The sequence below is a fragment of the Phacochoerus africanus genome, chromosome 11, assembly GCF_016906955.1.
Source record: "Phacochoerus africanus isolate WHEZ1 chromosome 11, ROS_Pafr_v1, whole genome shotgun sequence".
NCBI lineage: Eukaryota > Metazoa > Chordata > Mammalia > Artiodactyla > Suidae > Phacochoerus > Phacochoerus africanus.
The window spans coordinates 210,398-233,949 of NC_062554.1; the positions used below are offsets into that span (position 1 = coordinate 210,398).

At 41.2% G+C, this 23,552-nt stretch overlaps 1 protein-coding gene across 2 annotated transcripts in view; it reads right to left on the minus strand.

The window, feature by feature from the left end:
• IPO7 (importin 7) overlaps window positions 1-22,411 on the minus strand; it is a 49,688-nt gene extending 27,277 nt beyond the window's left edge. Inside the window, exons 1-4 of one of the 2 annotated variants that reach the window (XM_047751962.1) lie at window positions 22,165-22,409; window positions 6,834-6,915; window positions 3,508-3,661; window positions 2,579-2,737 (exon numbers count right to left, since the gene is read on the minus strand). In XM_047751962.1, coding sequence (XP_047607918.1) covers window positions 2,579-2,737; window positions 3,508-3,661; window positions 6,834-6,915; window positions 22,165-22,248 — 479 coding nt within the window. In that variant the 5' untranslated portion in view covers window positions 22,249-22,409. Of the gene's footprint in view, window positions 1-2,578; window positions 2,738-3,507; window positions 3,662-6,833; window positions 6,916-22,164 lie in introns of both variants that reach the window. The other variant, XM_047751963.1, reaches the window with a different exon arrangement.
• Window positions 22,412-23,552: the final 1,141 nt, after the last annotated feature.

The following is a 23,552-nucleotide window of genomic DNA, read 5'->3' on the forward strand; positions in this document are numbered from 1 at the left end:
GAGTTCCCGCTGTGGCAAAGTGGTTTAAGAACCCAACTGCAGCAGCGCAGGTTCAATCCCTGGCCTGGTGCAGGAGATTAAAGGTTACCACCACTGCACCTCAGATTCAGTCCCTGGCCAGGGAACTTGCATATGCTGCAGGTGTGGCCACAAAAAAACAACCAAAAAGGTTATCTGTACATTTCTTTGAGTCAATAAAACAACAACAATTTACAAAAGGAAGCCATTTGCACTCTCCAATCTGACTAGACAAATTTTACTAATTACTAACAATATTATCATTCAACAATAAAGGTGACGAGTTCCCGTTGTGGCTCAGTGGTTAATGAACCCAACTAGGAACCATGAGGTTGCGGGTTCCATCCCTGGTCTTGCTCAGTGGGTTAAGGATCCGGAGTTGCTGAGGCTGTGGCGTAGGCCAGCGGCTGCAGCTCCAATTCAACCCCTAGCCTGGAAATCTCCACATGCCATGGGAGCGGCTCAAAAAATGGCAAAAAGACAAAAAAAATAAAAAATAAAGGTGAGAACTATATTACATTACGCACCCCTCTCCATTATCCAACCCAGGTGATCACCCCATTAAGAGGGTCTGAATATCCATCCCAGGTGAGACATTATTCTTTCCTACCTCCCCCTCTTCACCGAGGAGCAGACTGGAAGTTGGGTGGTGCTAGCTGCTAATCCAAACCACTGAGTGTGAAAGTAATTTACGAAAGGAAACAAATACCACTCCCTAAGCTTGAAAATTCCTGAAATGTGAATATGTGACACTATTAGAACCCCTACCACAAGGCTACAGGGCGTCAATCTGGTGAACCAGGCTCACAGAAAACCCTCATCAAAACAGTTAATGGTTAATGATTTAAAAGATCACATGCAAATTTCCCATAATGGCATCAAAAGCCTCTTTTACCATGGTCCCAATTAACCTAGTCAAGATGACCCCAACCTCTCAGTAACAGTTATCCATATCATTTAGTGGTCCCCTCACTACCAACCACAGACAGTGTCTCATGTCCACCTCTGTACTTTTCTTTGCTCCTACTGATCCATGCAGTGTGACATGCCTTCCTCTTCAAATGTTCCTTCTATGCGCCTTCAACTGACAAGCATTTCCTGAGGATCTATGCTCCTGAAGGCCACCACAACTTCCAAATTCTCCACGAAAATGTTCTTAGACCTGCTTCAGTCCACACAGATCCCTTGTGAACACCTTGTGCTCCACCAAGAGAACACTGGCTGAAAATGAACTGGAATTTCAATATTGTAGCAGCCTCCTATGTCTCCCATTTAAAAAAATCCCTGTCATCCTCTCTCCTGCTAAGAGTGTAAGATAGGAGAGACGTGGATCTCCTTAATGACAAAGATGGCTTATTACCATTATTCTCTCTCATTTTAGTCACTCACTTACCAGAACTACAACAACTGGCACTCTGACAGAAGTTGGAGCAACAGCTGGACCATTCCTTAGCAGGAAGATGGGTAGCTGGTGGGAACACAAGAAAACACCAGTACCAGTGCTGTAAATGGTAATGTTTCTCTCCTGCTCAGAACATAAGCAGTAGTTCATCAGCTACTTGAGTTGGGACCCAAAAAGAACATCGGAGGCTAACTACAAGCCCCAGAATTAGAGGGCTCACAATGGCATCTGTGTAGCTGCTAGGACTGGAAATAGAGCCACCGTCATGGTATGAGTGTTCCTTCCTCGTAATTTTCTAACATCAGAACTTTCACATGCCTGACAATGTCATGACTTTTACCACAGTTAGAAAACCCCCACGGCATCTGGCTTACTACTACTCTCAGTGCTGTATGTCAACTTCCAAGGTTGGAGTTTTTGTTCTGATCCCTAAACCCAGGTCTAAAATGACCCCTCAGTCTTTCTTACTGACACTAATTGCTTATTATATGAACTATAATTTCCTCAAATATGCAAACACTGAACAGGTAACTATGAATCCTTCAAACACAATGATTAAAAATGATCACATGGGCGTTCCCTGGTGGCCTAGCAGTTAAAGATATGCTGTTGTCATTGGTGTGGCTCAGGTTCGATCCCAAGCCTGGGAAGTTCCAGTTGCCACAGGCACAGCCAAAAAAAAAAATCCATACGAAATTCCAACATATTCTTTTTAAAGAATTAGGGAAACTTACCAAGAACTCAAATTAAGATTAAAATTCACAGAAAGCCAAAATAAAGCACTTAATGATCAATGTACTCTCATCCTCTTCATATCTTTAAAAAGCTCATGTTTTTTATCAGAACAAATTGAGGACACTATATTGAGGAGTTAAAGATAACCTGAGTTTTGAATAGAGGCAAACAGATAACTAAAAAAAAAAGGCACAAGGAGATTCATAGATCAATCAACAAGAGACTGCAGACTTAAAACAAGAACGCTATTTCAAAAAGAAAACACAATTAAAATCAACATATAATTCACTAACTTTAGTATATATACCAAATATAATTTTAAGATGTTCACACCGCTTATCTTAAATTTCCCAGGCTTTTTCTACTGCTTAAAACTCAACAGGAATTGAGAAAGATACTTTATAGGAATTGAGAGATACTTACTCATAATTTTTCACAAGCTGATAGAGGCAAAGGAGAATTCCTAGCCAACATGCACTGTTATCAGACTGAAGATAAAAGCCAATTTTGTCCACAATGGCAGTCCATCGACTTGGATAATCATGTTTGATGATATGATGAATGCAGGTAGTAAGCTGTACCCTAGAAGTCAAAAATAAATAATGAGGAAGAAATGCTAACTGATACGAAGAAAAAGTCTGTTTGGACAAAAATAAGTCACTGAGCAAAAACTGTTACTATTGATTTAAAGAAACCCAAAAAATGTTGCAGATGCAGGTGGTTTTATTTTTATTTTTCATCCCCATTATCAATTGACAAGTTTCATTTAGAGTATCAACTACCCTCATTGAAAACAAACAAACAAACTAGGAATTCCCACTATGGCACAGCAAGTTAAGGATCCAGCTTATCTCTGCAGTGGCTTGGATTGCTGCTTAGGCACAGGTTCAATCCCCAGCCCCAGAGTCGGTTAAGACTCTGGCACTGCTAAAGCTGCATTGTAGGTTGCAGCTGTGCCTGGTTTCCATCCCTGGCCCAGGAACTTCCATATGCTGTGGTGTGGCAAAAAAAAAAGAAGAAAAAAAAAACCTACAAAACCATTTTAAAAAAGCTTTCAAATATCAAAAGACTAGACAATATAAAGCACATAACAGCACTCTATAACTTTATATACCCCCTTTCATCTGATCATAGTATGTTTTACAAGTTTTTCATGAAGTTTTAGGTTTTATAAATGTAAAATGAAATTGCAGTAAGAAAATAAAAGAGAATTCTCCTGAAACAGCATTTGCTAAGTTTTCCACTACAAAACTGACAAGTTTTTACGTTCTGAAAAGACCCCTTCTTCAGCTCCCCTCAACCCCACAAATTATATCCCTGTGACAATGGTGAAGTTCAAAACAGATACATACCTGATGAGCTCAGGAGAGTGGATAATGGCTTCGACAATGTTTTCTCGAATACAATGTCGATCTTCCTCTGGAATAGTATAAGGGGATATGTCTCCTGGTGCTGCTTCCCGATCAGGCCAATACTGTGTTATCATATTTTTCAAATAGATAACACCTAAAATATAGATCAATTTGACAAGAGTATTTACTGTGAAAGTACTGTAAATATCCCTGGGTCCACACCTCTATTTTTTTCAGACCAACTACTGCTAGTAAAGCTATCCTTTGAAAATCAAAATGCTGCATCCTATCATTTTACAAGTTGATAAAAACACAAATGTAATGCTCAGCTACAGTAAATACCCACAATGTTAGTATTAGACATACAGCCTGAGAACTGCACACTACAGTCAGTATTACTTTTACACGACGTTTACAGACACTCTTCAGCCCTGGGTTCTATAGGAAGGCTATTTACCAATCCTGTTTTCTAAATGAAGGCTCTAAAACAAAACTGCATACGTATACCAATGAAGTTTCTATAATGAAGAGCCCTGTTATACAGACTGAATGTTTGTGGCTGCCAAAATTCATATAGAAACCCTAACCCCAAATGTGACGAGAGGACAAGGCCTTTGGTAGGTGATCAGATAATGAGGACTCTGCCCTGATGAATGCGATTAATGCCCTTATGAGAAAGACCCTAGAGAACTTCCTCCCCTTCTACCCAGAGAGGTTCTGTGAACCGAAAGTGGGGTCTCAACGACCAAATCTGCTGGCACCTTAATCTTGGACTTCTCGGCCTTCAGAACTATGAGAAATACATTTCTGTTGTGGATAAGCCATCCAGTCTGTGATGTTCTGTTCCAGCAGCAAAAGCGACCAAGACACACAAAGGCTGTTATTTCTATCATAGAAAAATCATAGTATATAAAGATTCTTAGTCTATAAATCTAAGCATTTCAATCACACACCACAATCATGCCACTTCAAATTCATTCTATTTTATGAGAGAATTTGCTGTGTTCAAAAATTATAGATTACTGCTTTCTGTCAGTAATCATATTGCTGTCTTGCACACTGCTAGTTAAATATAACTGAACTAGCGTGCTAACAATGCTTTTTACCCAGCCCTCTCCATCCGAATGAGAGAAGAAAGAATCCTCAATCACCAATGTACAGAATATATATAGGAAAGGGATATTATTCAAAATTAATTCCTAAATTTTGCAAACACTGACTCTTCTGAGATTTGTAATTAACTGTTTCTGGTGTTCTTTACCTATTTCAAATAAGGATAGCTGATACAACTATGATTTTTATATGCTATTTTGCTTTATTTTAGAAATTAAAATAATATCCCATCTTACAGCATTTCAAAAAAGATTACAATTACACATTAAAATACCCTTCAACAGAAGTTTTAAGATAAACCGCATCTAGTCAAGAACACTATGTGGGACTGACATATTTCAGATTAATATTATTTTATTCTTTAGCTCCAGAACAAAGATTAAAAAATAAAAGACTTGAGGAGTTCCCACTGTGGCATACTGGGTTAAGGACTCTGCATTACCACAGATGGGGCATAGGTCACAGCTGCAGCTCAGATTCCGTCCCTGGCCTGAGAACTTCCACATGCTACCATATGCTATACATTATTCAATTTACTACAAGGATGTAATTTTTTAAGTAACGGTTATATTTTAAAAATTAAGACCAATTCCATAGTTTGGTTGCATCTGGTTTAGCATATACTAATAAAATCTTTCTAGCAGAATTTAATTTTGATTAGAGACATAATCAAGTCTCTAATGTGTTTAGGTCCATTCTAAATGCCACACACTTTCAACATCTAAATAAAAATTTGAGATTTAAAGGCAAAGATTTTTATCAAAAAAAAAAACAAAACACAAAAAACTGGAGTTCCCATCATGGCGCAGTGGAAACGAATCCAACTAGGAACGATGAGGTTGTCGGTTCGCTTCCTGTCCTCACTCAGTGGGTTGAGGATCCAGCGTTGCCATGAGCTGTGGTGTAAGTCAGACTCGGCTCGGATCCTTCGTTGCTATGGCTGTGGCGCAGGCCGGGGGCTGTAAGCTCCGATTGGACCCCTAGCCTGGAAACCTCCATATGCCGCAGATGCGGCCCTAAAACACGCAAAAAAAAAAAAAAAAAAACAAGTGGGAAAATGTCAACTTCATTAGTAAAAGAGAAATGACAGTTAAAATAATCAAAGTGACCTTTTCTTATTTAACTAGAAAAATTTTTTAAATCTTTTATTTATGTTTTTGGCTGCACTCACAGCATAAGGAAGTTCCTGGGCCGGAGATCAAACCTTCGCCACAGCAGTGACAATTTTGTATCTTTAACCCACTAAGCCACCCGGGAATTCTGTTAACTAGAAAAATTTTTAAAGGTTTACTGCTGACCAGAGTCCAGGGTAGTTACTGTAGTCTATAGGCACAAAAAAATTTTATGTACCAATTAAACAAAATCATAAACGACTTAGATTCAATCATTTAATGAGGACCATCAGGGTCAGGCAATACCTTAGGCAATGGAAATATGATTGTTAATCAAACAGACCTGGGATTAAATCCCAACAACTGAGAAATGTTTCACTGCACATGGTACATTACGGTAAATTATTTAGCCATTAACATATAACTCTTAAGAGTAACACTATGTAAAGAAAAGGGAAATGCTTCCTATACCTTAAATAAAGTAAGCAAAAAACTTTTGTATAAACAAAATTGGTTCAGGGAAAAAGAACAGCAAGAAATAACCCCAGATTATAATTGGTTTTTCTAGAATAATAAAGTTACTGTCACTTTACATTTCCTACAAAAAATACATCTGCAAATAAATTAACAAAACATCACAGATGTGAATTTGATTATTTTGCAAACTAACACATATCACAACTAGTATCCACATTTTCAGACTTATCAAAGGAATAACTCAATCACCTTGTTGAAATTGAAACTAAGAAATAATACCTTTTAAATGGTTAAAAATAAAACAAGTAAATGAAAATATCTATAAGGAACAATTGCATAAACAAAGATGTGTGTATCTGAAAATCATCCAACATGGTAGGAAACAGGGAATATAGGGAATCTTAATAAATTCCATCAATTTCTCCTTCCAGTTTCATTTTTAATTCATCAAAACTGACACCAGATATCAAGGCCCTTACAGCAGCTTATGGGTAAATACACGAGGGCAAACCAGTTTTCAGGGACGAAAATCACTGAAGGGCCTTCCCAAATACTTTTGCTATTCAACTATGAACTTTTCAACAATATTTACATACATCCAAGAAAATAATTCAGGAAACTTGCCTGCCTGTCTCACAGGTAAATCCAGTTGTTCCGACATAGTAATCTGAAGCAGTGTTGAAACAAAATTCAGGGACTTGTGTGCCTACAAACAAACAAACAAACAAAAAATTTCAAATTTCTGCAAATAAATATCCTCAGTACCCTATTTCACTGCTAGGCTGGCACAAAAGGCTCTTCTCCACAAGTTGGCTCCAGCCTTATTTCCTTTCACTCAAGTACAAGGAACTAAAAAAAAAATTCAGTAAACTAACGCCTAAAACTTTTGGATGTTTGCATTTGGCCGCATAATGTTGCACTTCGCATTTATTCCAACCTGCATTCTTAACCTAGGCTGGTGGTAGCAGCTCAAAAACAGTGTCTTCTGTGATACTTATTTCCCAAATTCAGAAAGAATTTCTCCACAGAGACATTCTAGATAAAAACTAAATCAGTAAAAGTAATAGCTTGAGGAGTGGTTCCCCAGGTGCTAATAATGGTTTATTTCTTGATATGGCTGTTTTATACATGTGTCTAGTTTGTGAAAATTAATCAACTCTACCTTCAAAATCATCTTTCTGTATGCATGTCATATTTCAATAGAAAATTTAAAATAGTCTTGAACATACAATAAAAGTAGGATACAAACTATATAATTTAGTAAACATGTTACATGAATATGCAATGCAACATACACAGAAAAGAATGAAATATAGCAAGAATGCTAATAAGTTATATTTGGGGTGGTGGGATTATAGAGGAGCTATTCTACACATATTTTCTATCTTCAAAATTTTGTGCTATGATCCTGGGTTACTTTTTTTTTCTTTTTTCTTTGCCTTTTAGGGCCGCACTTGCAGTATATGGAGGTTCCCAGGGGAGGGGGTCCAATCAGAGCTGTAGCTGCTGGCCTATGCCACAGCCACAGCCACAGCCACAGCCACAGCCACACAGGATCTGAGCTGCATCTGTGACCTACACCACAGCTCATGGCAATGCCGGATCCTTAAACCCACTAAGCCAAGCCAGGGATCAAACCCACATCCTCAGGGATACTAGCTGGATTCGTTTCTACTGAGCCACAACAGGAACTCCCTGGGTTACTTTAACAGTACAAAAAAGTTACTTAATAATTCTTAAATGTCATATTTGCTTTTAATTTATTAAAAGAAATGAAGTCTCTTCTTATATGTTTTCTTAGTTTCACTCCCTCTCCCCCAGTACAACCACCTCCTATAATGTCATCTCCTCCTAGCCCAAGTTTTAGTATTTTTCTGCACATGTTCACAATGGACAACAGTGATTTTTATTTTAGTTTCCTCTTCGCAGAGTTTTTCACACATTCTACAAACACATCCTTAGAAAGAGAAAAACTTCCCTCTGGATATAAAAAATGTCTTCCATATTAGACCCAGAGTGATACTTTATTCATTAGGTCACTCCAAAAATTATTCAGGTGTTCTCTCTCCTTTTTTTTTGGCCTTTTAGGGCCACACCCATGGCATATGGAGGTTCCCAGGCTAGGGGTCAAATGATAGCTGCAGCTGCTGGCCTACGTCGCAGCCACAGCAACCCAGGATCCTATCGACATCTGTGACCTGTACCACAGCTCATGGCAACACAGGATCCCTAACCCACTGAGTGAGGCCAGGATCGACCCACAACCTTACAGTTACTAGGCAGATTCGTTTCTGCTGCACCACCATGGGAACTCCTTATCCGGGTGTTCTTAGTGCAAAACACTTACGTCAGGAGCTAAAAATACAGGGTTGAACAGACAGTAAGGCCCCATGACCTCATAGAAACTTAGGTGAAGGAAAACAACTAACCAGGTAATGCAATAAAGTATAATGGAAGAACTAGAAGACTATGGAAGACTCGAAAGTTGAATCTCCTCACCCAGAAGGAATGCTTAAATTTAAGGAGTGGTTAGGTCAAGGAAAGGGAGGAATTTACCCTTTCCAGGACTCTAAACAGATCTGAACAGTTAATAACTATAGCCTCTTTCTTTTCTTTTTTTAAATGGTGGCACCTGCAGCATATGGAATTCTCCAGGCTACGGGTCAAACTGGAGCTGCAGCCACCGGCCTATGCCACAATCACAGCAACGCCAGATCCAAGCCACATCTGCGACCTATGTGGCAGCTCATGGCAATGTCAAATCCTTTAAAACCCACTGAGGCCAGGAATTGAATCCAGATCCTCACAGATACCAGTCGAGTTCTCAACCCACTGAGCCACAATGGGAATTCCTTTTTCTTTTATTCTTTTTTTTTTTTCACTATCATTTCTTGAAACACTCTTCTGCCTACATAACCCCTACACCAATTATCCTGCCACCTTTTCAGGCTCCTTTGCTTGTTTCTCCTTTTATCTACAAATGCTAGAGGCTGGGGCCAGAACTCAGTCTCAAGCCACCTTTTCTATTCCCCAGCTGACCTCGTCTATTCTGTCTTTAAATACTAGCTGTAAGTCAAACCCATCATTTCCAGTCCAGGACACTCTAACCAACCCACTTAACATCGCTGCCTTCACTACCTCACAGGCCTCTCAAACTGTCTTCTTCCCTACAAGCAGGGACCCTACTTCCTTGCACCGGCTCTCCCAACCCTTGTCATCACTACCCTCGGTTACTCCTGCCTGAAAACAGAATGTCGTCTTTAGTACCGCCCTCCTCCACCTCAATTCAAGACCAGACCTTGTCAATTCTATCTCCAAAATGCTGATAAAGTTAACACATCTGCTTTCTCCGTTCCCAGGAACACCAACCTAGTCTATTTCCCTTCATGCAACCATGTGCCACCCCCACCATTCTCCATTTAGCAGCCCATGATCTTTAAAACTGCAAACGAATCCCCTTTAAGCAAACCTTTTAACAAGTTTCTGCTCTATTTTCTAACAGCTAAAAGACCCTGTATGATCATGCCCCTGCCTATTTCTTCAGCTTCAGTTAAAGAAACCTCTCATCCCCTCCACTGCCCCACCTCAGGAGCCTTTTTTAGGTTCTTTCTACAATAAACATGTTGCCGATTTCAGTGTTCGTACACGCTGTGCCTTTCTACCTGCAGCACTCTTCTCTCCGATGCTCCACCAGAGCAACCACTGGTCCACAGGTTCACAGCGTTTAAGTCTCAGCTTAAACATTTCCTTAGAGAAGCATTTCCTCACCAACCACGCTGGCTAAGGATTACTATTACTCTCATAAGCTCCAAGGTTTCTTTCCTTCATAACATTTATTGCACACTGGTAATTATCGTATTTGTAGACTGGCTTTATGTCTGCCTCTCCTGTTACTCAAGTTCCACTGAGAGTAGGGAATTCACTGTTTGTATACCCAGTTTGTATACCCAGATATGTTTGGTATTTAAAATATTCAACAGGGAGTTCCCGTCGTGACTCAGTAGTTAACGAATCCGACTAGGAACCATGAGGTTATGGGTTAGATTCCTGGCCTTGCTTAGTGAGTTAAGGATCCGGCATTGCCGTGAGCTGTGGTGTAGGTCACAGACTCGGCTTGGATCCCTCGTTGCTGTAGCTCTGGTGTCCGCCGATGGCTACAGCTCCGATTAGACCGCTAGCCTGGGAGCCTCCATATGCCGAGGGAGCGGCCCTCAAAAGGCAAAAAGACAAAAAATAAAATATTCATCAAATTTATTAAAAGAATAACTTAATGAATCAACAACAACAAAAAAGATGCCTTGGAAGTAGCTGTGATCACCTAGGGGCAGTGAGAGCAAAAAAGCATATTTATATTTTTAGCCCACAAAGGCCAGTATATGGCACTTTTTAGGCCATAAATATTACAGCGTATACATGTTATCTCTGACATCAAATTGTGAACTCCTGGAATGAACTGCTAGAATCTGATAGTACTAGTTATAAACAAGTGATTCACTTCCGGAGTTCCCATCAGGGCGCAGCAGAAACGGATCTAACCAGGAAGCATGAGGTTTCAGGTTCGATCCCTAATCCTGCTCAGCCGATTAAGGATCCAGCATTGCTGGGAGCTGTGGTGTAGGTTGCAGCTGTGGCTCAGATCTGGCATTGCTGTGGCTGTGGTGTAGGCCAGCAACTGCAGCTCCAATTGGACCCCTAGCCTGGGAATCTCCATATGCCACGGGGGTGGCCCCAAAGGAGCAAAAAAAAAAAAAAAAAGTGATCCACCTCCTACATTTTTTACTCTTGAGCAAGTTGATTCAGCAAATCTAACACTCTCTCTCCTTTTTTTTTTTTTTTTAAGGGCTTCACCTGCAGCATATGGAGTTTCCCAGGCTAGGGGTCAAATTGGAGCTGTAGCTGCTAGTCTACATCACAGCTACAGCAATGCAGGATGCGAGCCAAATCTTTGACCTACACCACAGCTCACAGCACAGCAACACCAGATCCTTAACCCCTAAGCCAGGCCAGGGATCGAACCTGAATCCTCATGGATACTAGTTGGGTTCATAACCTACTGAGCCACAACATAACTCCAGCAAATCTAACTCTTAATTACAAAGTTAGTATACCAAAATCTACTTTTCAGTATAGCTCTAAGGAATAAATATGGAAAATATTTTAATAGGTACTAAGACATAACAAATGTTGTTACATATCCACACACATAGAAAGTATGGATGCACTTTCTCAGAAAGTATGTGATCAAGAGAGCACAAACAGATTTTGCCAAATTACTCTTTACTTCCTTAAATCACTTATAAAATATAGCCTGTGGTTACACACACACAAACACACACACACACACACACACACACACACAGCTCCCTTGAGGTCCCATTTCTGCAGTTTTCCCTTGTGAGTTGAAAAAGACCACTTGCTAGGATTGGAACCCCAAATGAAGTTGTTGATTTATGTTTAGGAGTCACTTTAAGACAAAAAAATTAGGAGTTCCCATTGTGGCTCAGCAAAATGAATCTGACTAGTATTTATGAGGACGCAGGTTCAATCCCTGGCCTCACTCAGTGGGTTAAGGACCAGCATGGCAGTGAACTGTGGTGTAGGTCACAGACGTGGCTTGGATCTGGCATTGCTGTGGCTATGGCATAGGCCAGCAGCTGTAGCTCCTATCAGACCCCTAGCCTGGGAACAGCTATATGCTGTGGGTGTGGCCCTAAAAAGACAAAAACAAATGAATACACTGAAAACAAGCACTTAATGGAGTTCCCATTGTGGTGTAGCACAACAGGATCAGCAGCATCCCTGCAACACCAAGACACAGGTTCAATCCCCACCCCAGCACAGTGGGTTAAAGGATGCCATGTATCCACCTTAGGCTGAAGCTGTAGCTCAGATCTGATCTCTCGCCTTGGAACCCCATATGCTGCAGAGCAGCCAAAAAAGAAGTTAAAAAAAAAGAAAGAAAAAGAAAATAACCACTTATCATTTTATTACCCTATTATTTTAAGGCCCTTTTAATGCCTTCAAAAACACCAGCATAAATCCAAAAGTGCAACTCACCAAAAAAAAAAAAAAGTATTACTTCGAGATAACTGGACTATCTTAGGATAAGAAAGAAAAGATATTTCATTTCTGTCAGCACACACAGCACAATCAATCTCAACCTGGGACGTGTATCTACCAGCCCTCCCAGCTGAAATCTCTCCTGCAGAAAGCCTTGCATTCTCCCAAAAAAGGTAGCAGATGGCCTTAAATGAGTACGAAATATCAGACATCAGGTTCTGAAGAAAAGGGAGAGAGAAAGTAGGTTTGTAATCACTTGGGGCTGGGATGGGGATTAACTCTAAGCTGGAAAGAGGCATCTTATTGGGAGGAAAAAACCACAGATCAAATAAAGATAGACAGTAACTGTGCAAGTTAGGAAAAAACACTTCTGAACACTGGGTGATCTCTAACAACTTCCTGGCATTCTTGGTTATAGTAAACTATCACATATTTAGAAGAATTTCTATAACATGTTAACACTTTCTTTATCATTTATATTTTATAATACAAAAAGTAAACTTAAGTAAAAATACCACCATCAATCTTCACTACAAAGACCCTTTAAAATTTTGAATAATTATGGTATTATTCTTAACAGTTTGGCAAACAATGATTAGGCTTCAGAAGGGTCTAAAATAATCCTTTTATATGAGTCGAAGTATAAATGTAACTTTCGGATGCTGACACTAATTATAGACCCCTCTTCAATTTCCTGGCTTCCACCAGTCGGAGAACTAGGAGAGAAGCAACACTTATGAAGAGCTAAAACTGTTACTACTTAGGTTTAAAAAGCTGCTCACCACAGCATAAAACTCTTTCCAGACGTCTTACCTTCTCACCATTTGCCATCAACCCAGATAATTCAACATTTATCCTTAGCCCACCTCATCAAAATTCTTCAACAGCTCCAACTCCACCTCCTTTAACTCTATTCCGCTTACTAGTACTTACAACATGCAAGACTGTTGCAAGATACTACAGAGATAAAAAGATCACCACTATAAAGTAGGTAGGGAGATTCATTCCAATTACACTGACGGATAAATTTTTCAGTTAGATCCTAAAGGATTTAAACCCACAGAGATGGGGAAGAACGATTTTTAAAAGTTAAAGTATGGGAGTTCCCGTCGTGGCGCAGTGGTTAACGAATCCGACTAGGAACCATGAGGTTGCGGTTCGGTCCCTGCCCTTGCTCAGTGGGTTAAAGATCCGGTGTTGCCGTGAGCTGTGGTGTAGGTTGCAGACGCGGCTTGGATCCCGCGTTGCTGTGGCTCTGGCGTAGGCCGGGGGCTACAGCTCCGATTCAACCCCTAGCCTGGGAACCTCCATATGCCGCGGGAGCGGCCCAAGAAATAGCAATAACAACAACAACAACAACAAAAAATTAAAGTATGGGAATTCCCTGGTGGCTCAGAGGGTTAAGGATCTGGCATGTAATTGATTTGATCCCTGTCCCTGGGAACTTCCACATGCCACAGGTATGGCAAAACAAAAGGGGGGTGGGGTATGAATTATGTTAAAGAGATTACTGGGGGGGGGGAGGAAGCAATTACTAGAAGAAAGAGAAGAGTGAAAGACAAAAATGTATAGGTAAATTGTGACCAACATCAAATTATTAAGTATGCACTTTTTTGGAAAGTTTTTACATGGTCAGATCTATGCTGTAAGAAAACAAGGTCTTAAAGCAGTATGAAGGATGTAATTCTAAGATAGATGACTATAAAACATTTCAGGGAGCAAGAAAAAGCTCCAAAAAAACAGCTAACTGATCTGGAGATTATCAGCCTCCGGGAAAAAGACTTTTAGACTGATGATGCTGAAGATGATGCAAGACACTGGAAATAAACTGGAGGCAAAGATTGGATAATTTACAGCAAACAGTGAGCAAAGAAATACAAGATTTAAAACTTAAGCAAGCAGAGATGCAAAATACAACTAACTGAAATAATAAATTCATTAGAAGCAACTAACAGCAGAATACAGGAGCCAGAAGAACAAAGAAGCGAGGCGGTGGACAGACTAGTGGAAATCACTGATGCAGATCGGAAAAGAGAATAAAGATCGAAAAGAAATGAAGACAGTCTCAGATAACTCTGGGACAATGGTAAGCACACCAATATCCATATCATAGGGGTGCCAGAAGAAGAGAGAAAGGGACAGAAAAAATATTCTAAGAGATAATAGCTGAAAACTTCCCTCACATGGGAAAGGAACCACTCACTCAAATCCAGGAAGCACAAGGAGTAGCATATAAAATAAACCCAAGGAGGAACACTGTGAGACACATATTAATCAAACTGACCAAAATTAAAGACAAAGAGAAAATACTGAAAGCAGCTAGAGAAAGAAACAAATAACATACCAGGGAACCCTGATAGGGTTATCAGCAGATTTTTCAGCAGAAACTGCAGGCCAGAAAAAACCTCCAACCAAGATTACTTTACCCAGCAAGGCTCTCACTCAGATTTGAAGGAGAAACCAAAAGCTTTACAGATAAGCAAAAGAGAATTCAGCAACACTAAACCAGCTTTACAACAAATACTAAAGGAACTTCTCTAGGCAGAAAAGAAAAGGCCACAACTAGAAACCACAACTAAAATACCACAAATGACAAGGCTCACCAGTAAAAGCATATATACAGTAAAAATATGAAATTATCAATGCACAAATATGCCACCAAAGCCAGAAATCATGAGGAGGGTACAAATGAAGGATACTGGGGATGCACTTGCAATTAAGAGACCAACAATTTAAAACAATCTCGTGTATATGTATATATAGACTCCAATTCCCAGTGATTTGGTTTTTGGAATAATTGAATAGGATCTGAATCAGTTCAGAGAAGGAGTGTAAGAACCAGTGAAGATGAGAATATCTGTTTACACATAGATCCATTTCCAACTATAAAAGTAAGACTCATTCATTGAAGAGTACATAGAATGTATTCAGGAACACACAAGACAACAGAGATTACTTATAATTATTATAACCACCTACAATAATGTATTACTGTTAACTTATTGGTATATCTCTTCTCAAAAATAAATAAATAAAAACATCTTGGGTAGAAAACTATTATTACAACAGGTAACACCGGCCTGAAAAACTTCAACTCCAGAGGCAGCTTTCTCCTACTCCCCCAAACAAGCATAACTACAAAGGGAAAAAATAACTGAAAGACATGTTTCGACCAAGCAAATTTCCACCGACCCAACTATCCTTTAACCTGCAACCTATTCGTTCCTCTCTCCTTGGGAACATTTCACCCACTAATCCTGTAATCAGAAATCTTCTCCAAGGTTACCAACATTTTAAAAGCTTCCCCCACCACAAAGTCTTCATTTTGCTTTCACCTCTCTCATTTAAAAATGTCAATAATCCTTTCTTCTTCTAATAGCTTTTTACTTATTACAAAAGGAATTCATGTTCCCTGGCAGAAAATTTATGAAACTTATTTAAGGAAAAAGGGAAACTGAATTACCTACAACCAACCTTCTTACTTGAAATCCTTCTCTTGGCTTCCTCCTATTTTTCTATGCAATTCTCCAGTCTCCTTTTCCCTTTGTTTAGCAAAGTCCAAAAAATTGGCATGGCCCAAAGAGCAGCCCTCCAGTCCACCCCACAGCTCTGGATCACACTCCCTTCCTCTCAATTCACCTGCAGAAGAAAAAAAATCACTTTTCCATTGCTTTCTCTCCTAAACTTCACTTCCACATTCCCAATCTCCTGCTAAATGTTTTTGCCTTGGTGTTTACACCTGCTCAAACCAGACTTAAAACTTAAGTTATGCTTTCTCCAATCTCAGTTTCCCTTCGAGACCCATGTTCTCCAATGTAATCACCTAATAATCTATCTTTCAAAGCATACTCTCTAAGAGGTAATTTTTATTATTTCTTGCCAATGGAATGTAACCAAATAGACCTAGTTACTGCACTTTACATCATTCTTAAGAGAGGAGCTTAATGGCACATGGCATCAGTTTACATAAAATGAATACAGCCAGATAATTTCAAGAGCCAAAGGATTTTTACATTTTGTTTTAGTAAAGAAGTTGACAAAGCAAATACTATACCTCCTTCACCTGTGTGAAATAGGAGGCATAGCAAGGGTAAGTCATCGCAGTGGCAGCATCAGGACCAGGCTGAGGCTCCTCACTGTGTCCTCCTGTCTTTCATTAAATAGTGGTAATACTGAAGTGCTTTTCAACTAAAGGATTTTTAAAAACTTCTTAATTATAAATTACTCAGTGACCGAAAGAACTCAATTTAAAAAAAAATCTTTATTACTCAATGAATTTATTATGTTTATAGTTGTACAATGATCATCACAATCCAATTTTATAGGATTTCCATCCCACAACCCCAGCGCATTCCCCCATCCCCCTGAACTGTCTCCTTTGGAAACCATAAGTTTTTCAAAGTCTGTGAGTCAGTATCTGCGAAAGAACTCATTTTAAATCAAACTTGTTAATGTGCCCCTGACAGAAACAATAAGTAAAATAATACATGCATCTACTATTTCTGAGAAAAAAATTGTTTTCTTACCAATATTACTATGATGTTATCTTTCTTTCATATTTTTAACATTCTGTGTTACTGAATAACTTCCTAACAGTCCAAGAATCCAGGGACTCTCCCTCTCCCAAATTCACAACCACTTATAATAAAGCAATACTGTGGTAATACATTACAACATGAATACATGAATAACGTATCCATGATACTCCTAATTCAGGAATGTTACCCGCTCACACTACAAACTATCCTATCTTCCAAATTATATACCATATTCTCATAAATATTTGCTGAATTTCTAGATATGCCAAACTGTCCCACATGTCATCATTTTGCACTTTTCCAGGTCTAAGACTTTAATAATATAAATCAAATTGAGAGTTCCCTGGTGGCCCAGCAGTGAAGGATCCAGTATTGTCACTGCTGTGGTGTGGGTTTGATCCCTGGCCCAGCAACTTCCACATGCCATGGCCTAACAACAAATAATAAAAGTTAAATTAACCATTTATAAAAAAAAAAAAAAAAAAAAGGAGGAGTTCCCGTTGTGGCGCAGTGGTTAATGAATTCGACTAGGAACCATGAGGTTGCGGGTTCGGTCCTTGCCCTTGCTCAGTGGGTTAACGATCCGGCGTTGCCGTGAGCTGTGGTGTAGGTTGCAGACGCGGCTCGGATCCCGCGTTGCTGTGGCTCTGGCGTAGGCCGGGGGCTACAGCTCCGATTCAACCCCTAGCCTGGGAACCTCCATATGCCGCGGGAGCGGCCCAAGAAATAGCAACAACAACAACAACAACAAAAAGACAAAAAAAAAATTTAACCATTTATATGGGAGTTCCTGTTGTGGCTCATCAGTAACAAACACAACTAGTATCCATGAGGATGCAGGCTCGATCCCTAGCCTTGCTCAGTGGGTTAAGGATCCAGTGATACCATGAGCTATGGTCTAGGTCGCAGACGAAGCTCGGATCCAGCATTGCTGTGGCTGTGGTGTAAGCCAGCAGCTGCAGCTCCGATTCTACCCCTAGCCTGGGAACTTCCATATGCCGCATGTACGGCCCTAAAAAGAAAAAATTAATTAACCATTTATAAAGAAATATAATCATAACAGTAACCACCTGTGAAGATACCAGACGTGACTTTGATAGTTCATGAATTTTAAAGATAAACAGAAAATACCGAGAAACTTATCAAAGCTAAGTCCTCTCTTTTTTTCAGTTAAAGCATGTAAAAAAAAGTAGCATTTCTGACTATATAACCACATTATAGCACATTAAGCTTAGGAACGGAGGATTTTTTTCTTTTTTTTTTTGATCTTTAGGGCCCAACCTGTAGCACATGGAAGTTCCCAGGCTAAGGGTAGAATCAGAGCTGCAGCTGCTGGCCTACTCCACAGCCACAGCAATGCGGGATCCAAGCTGCGTCTGTGACCTCTACCATAGGACACCACATGCTGGATCCTTACCCACTGAGAAAGGCCAGGGCTCAAACCCATGTCCTCATGGATACTACTCAGGTTCGTTACTGCTGCACTACCAGGGGGAAACTCCAAGGAACTGAGGATTTAAAAGAGTTTTAAATGAGATTTATGGTTAGGAAAAAAAATTTTTTTTTCTTTTTAAGGCCGCACCCACGGCATATGGAAGATCCCAGGCTAGGGGTCAAACTGGAACTACAGCTGCTTGGTCTATGCCACAGCCATAGCCAGGCCAGATCCGAGCTGCCTCTGGAACCTACACTACAGGTCAGGGAAACACCAGATCCTTAACCCATTGAACAGGGCCAGGGATCAAACCTGCATCTTCATGGATGCTAGAACTCCCCAGTTAGGAAAAATTTTAGTTTTAGGTGACAAGAGATTAACGTAAGACTGCGTAAGCAGAAGTCTGCATGTGAAAAGGTTTCCACTAAAGAACACTGGCAGATGGAGAAGGAAGAAGAAAGTGGAGTTATTGTTGTCTGTTATAATAATAATCTGCCAAAACCCTTCAGAGCTATTTCCTTTTTCTTACACATGAAGAAACAAGCATTTCTGAGTGTGTGTTTGTTTATACGTGTGATACGTGTGTGTACCGGTAGGAAAGGACAGTCTTTGTATCTAAGAGCAAATAGTCTCTGGAACATAAGAAACAATGTTGAATGAACACCAAATGTGTATGTTTTAGACTAACTAAACAAAATTTTTAAATTATACTTCTAGGAGTTCCCATTGTGGCACAGTGGAAATGAATCTGACTAGGAACCATTAAGGTTGTGGGTTCGATCCCTGGCCCTGCTCAGTGGGTTAAGGATCTGGCATTGCCGTGAGCTGTGGTGTAGGTCACAGGTGCGGCTTGGATCTGGTGTTGCTGTGGCTGTGGTGTAGGCCGGCAGCTACAGCCCCAATTCGACCCCTAGCCTGGGAACCTCCACATGCCATAGGTTTGGCCCTAGAAAACACACACATACACACACACACACACGAAATCTACAGTCTATAGTGTTATCTATTGTAACATGAAGTCAATAAAGCCTACCACTGACAACCAAAGAACTACAGTAAGGAAAGACAAAAATCCCTTACCTCATGAAACTCAAAAAATATACTGAGGAAAACAATAAGTAAAATACATATGCTAAATCAGTGATAAAGAGAAAAATAAGTGAAGTGAGACACGGCATGGGGTGGTCAGGCGACACAGCTGAGCAGTGACAGAGGAGGGAGGACAGAGAACAAGTCTGAGAAGTAACTGGGTAAAAAGGGTTTCCAAGCAGATAGAACAGTTAAATGCAACTGTTCTGAGACAGGGGCACTCTGAGTTTTGTTTTTAAACTATCTCACTCCAATACTTTGATAACATTTACAATCTTTATAGTTAGCGATTACTTCGCTTAACTGAAGAAACCCATTCAAATGCCAATGATGTTTTTCTTTTAACTAAATGAACCTAAGTGTAGCTTCAGTTGAATAAGACATCACGGAATGACTGGCTCACCCGATCTTATCCAAAGAGGAGCTAGCCAGAAATAAAATGCTACTTCCTCATTCTTATGACAGTCAAACTTCTTCAAGATTCATCTGGGATTTATTTCCTAAATCAAGGTTCTGCCACAAGAAAGTCAAAGCAAAAAGTTTCCAAATGGGAGTTCTCGTAGTGGCGCAGCAGAAAGAATCCAACTGGGAACCATGAAGTTGCAGGTTCGATCCCTGGCCTCACTCAGTGGGCTGAGGATCCAGCGTTGCCATGAACTGTGGTGTAGCTCACAGATGCAGCTCGGATCTGGCGTTGCTGTGGCTCTGGTGTAGGCTGGCACCAACAGCTCAGATTAGACATGTAGCCTGGGAACCTTCATATGCCACAGGTGCAGCACTAAAAACACACACACAAAAAAAAAAAAGAAAGGAAGCACTTCATTAAAACGAAATCAGTGTAAATCAACTGTAATTTTTAAGAAAAAATTAGTGCCAAAAAAATTACTAAAAAGTCTACGTGTAACAACTGAAAGAAATTTGCAAAATGTAAATATCTAACAATCGCAGATATACATACCAGATATCAAATTCTGACAGAAAAATAAGCAGTGTTCACTACGAGCATTTCAAAACCCTAACAGCAATTTAACAGTCAAATAAAAAATGCTTTCGATACTATTTTGATTATTTGTTTACCTTCCAAAAACTTGTGAAATACCCCAGGTCTCCATTACAACATGTCAGTACACACAAATGGACATTCAACACCTTCTTGAGGAATAAATGGATTTCAAATTTGCAGGAAGTATTACGTATCTAATTCTTCTACAAGGGAACCAATTCTTTCAAATAATAATTTTTAAAATTAATAACTAGACGCAAGTATGTTTAGTTAAAATAATGTGCTTTAGGGCAAAGTCATGGTCTAAGTCACTATGGCTAAACTTTTTACTGTGTCTTGGCTTATAGTACATCATAAACAATACCATGTTTATGTTCCTCTTAACCTGTGTCCATCATAAGTCAAAATAAAAAGCACTCCATAACTCCTTCCATAGTTTAGTTCAAAGTGGGAACTTCTTTCAAGTCACTATTTTATATCCAAAAGAAATCTAAAGTCTTCCCAAGCTGCCCTGAATTTGAGCATCACTCATGGCCAGACCTACTGGTGGTCCTATTTACATATGAAATAGACTTAACTTTTTATTTTAAAATAATTTTACACTTAGTCTGTCTAAATTCTATGGGTGGTCTTCTTAAAATAAAAGTTGAGGCCAGGGATCTCTAAAACAGCACTGTACTTTGAAGACGTTCAATTGCAAATACTCCTGGAAGTCAATTTAATATTTTTAAATTACTTACCTACCAGCTAAGACGAGCATAAAATAGCTGAACTTACCCTATTTTAATGAGGGACTTCTCTTTACGTTTAAAAAAAAAGTACACTAAAAGTCACTACAGCTGGGCAAATTCATAGGAGTGACAGCGATCCTTTTAAGAAGCCTTCAAAATACCCACTAAAATATAAGTTGAAAAAAATCTAGAAACAGAGAATAAAACTGAAGAGAGTACAATAAAATACCCACATAAGAAGGCTATCTTCCAAAGGGTAGTCTCCCCAGAAAATGTGGGGAAAAAAGAAACCAACCCTCAGTGTACGGAGCTCGCGCACGCTGCGAGGCACCGAGTCTTACGCGGTCTCGCTGGACCGTCACAGCAACTCTGTGGACTCACCGTATGAATGGGAAAAACTCCGCACGAAAAGCCTAGGCGACTCGCCCAAGGTCAGTCAAGAAATCAGCGGTGCAGCTCCACCTGGAAGGGTGCACCTCACCAGACACCCACCGCCTCGCCGCCGGGGGCTCTGCTGGACCAGGAGGGCGAGGAGCCGAGACTCCTGCGGGTGCTCCCCCTGCCCAGACGTGGGGGCCGGCCGCGGCACGAGAGGAGAAAGTTGTGCGGGTCACGCACCAGCCCAGGGAGGTGACACGCTGACAGGCGCAGCCCCCGGCGGACCAGCCCCGCATCCCCAGGAGCCCCTCCAAACGCGGCGCCAGCGACACCGCTCCCGGAAACGTCTCAAAAACCTCCCGGGGACTTTCGCCCCCTTCTGGGCGCGACGAACGAGCTGGGAATGAGCCCGAGGGCGGCCGGCCACCCGAGCCGGCCATGTGTCCGGCCCGTGACGCCCGCCGCGCCCCAGCCGGCTGCTCATGCACGACCGTAGCCACAGGCCCAGCTCGGGATCCGACGCGAAGGCTGCCTCGGCCGCCGCCGCCGCCGCCGCAGCAGCAGCCCGAGGGCCCGGCGCGGCGCTCGCCGTCAGGTCCCCGCCCCACCCCTCCAGCTGGGCCCCTCGCGCCGCCGTCCGCGCCGCTGGCCAGGCCCGGAGGGCTCGGCCTGCCACAGTCCGCCCGCCGCCACCGCCCGCCCGCCCGCCCGGCGTCCTTACTTCATTGAGCTGGCGCTCCGCGGCCTCGCGCAGGGCTGGGTCCATGGTGCCCCGCAGGGCCTCGATAATGGTGTTGGGGTCCATCGCAGCGCGGACGCGGTCACGCCCGGGGCTCGTGTGCTACTGGGCCAGGAATAGCGGCGCTCACTGCGCACATGGACCTGCCGCGCTCCGCAGCGGCAACCGGCGCGAAAGGAAAGAGAAGCGCCAAGGCCCCGGATAGAACCTCGTCTCCTCGGCGTGGAGGCGGGAGATGCTCCGGCCACTTCCTGTCGGCGCGCCCGCGGAGCACCTTGGGAAATGTAGTCGGCTTGTGCCGTCCGCAGACCACGTGGCCCTGAGCTGTCGCTCTTAGTGACCATACTTGACATAACGAAAGAAAAAATGTTCAAACTTCACAGGAAGAAAATTAAAGCAATAAGTTGCAAATATTTCACATAGAAAAGTGTCAGTGGTGACCATAAGGTAATGCTGATGCAATGCGTGAGGCTGGAAGACTTTTGAAAAGCAATTTGAAATGTTTCTAAATGCCTGTAAAAATGTGTATAATCTTTGACCCAAGTAATCCCATTTATGAGACTTTATTCTGAGGAAATGACACAAATGTTTAAATGAGCTTTATGTGTGACAGGTTTTATCACTTTTTTTTTTTTTTTGCTTTTTAGGGCCGCATATGGAGGTTCCCAGGCTAGGGGTCTAATCAGAGCTATAGCTGCCAGCCTACACCGCAGCCACAGCAACGCCAGATCCAAGCCTCCTCTGCGACCTACACCACAGCTCACGGCAACACTGAATCCTTAACCCACTGAGTGAGGCCAGGGATAGAACCTGCGTCCTCGGGGATGCTAGTCAGATTCATTTCCGCTGTGCCACAACGGGACTTCTTATCACATATTTATAATCAAATTTACATAGACAGTAAAGGGCCAAAGTAGGTGATTTAATAGCTAATCCCACTAGAGGAGTATAAGCAGAAAAAAAGTATGGGAGACCTCTGTAAATTAATGATCACTCAAGAAAGCAGACTTGCTCAACAACGAAACTGAGCAGGCTTGCTTAGCAACAAAACCCTGCAACAAAGCATGAGACATGCCCCAAGATAATAAAACAATGGTGGAATGAGACTCACATCCTGTCCAGTGAGGTTAGTAAGTTAATGATTCCTAGGACATGCTTCTCTGCACATACTAAAGACAAAAACATAGGGAAAAGTGACATTATGCTGAAACTTGAGATGATGTTACCATATTTTAGTATATTAACCACCTTTTTGCTCATTTCCATTGTGCTATGTCATTCCTAATTTAACCATATGGAAGACTAGAAAACTCCCCTGCCTGACATGGAGGAGAAGCTGATGATGGAAGTTTGAAGTCTACTCCAGAACG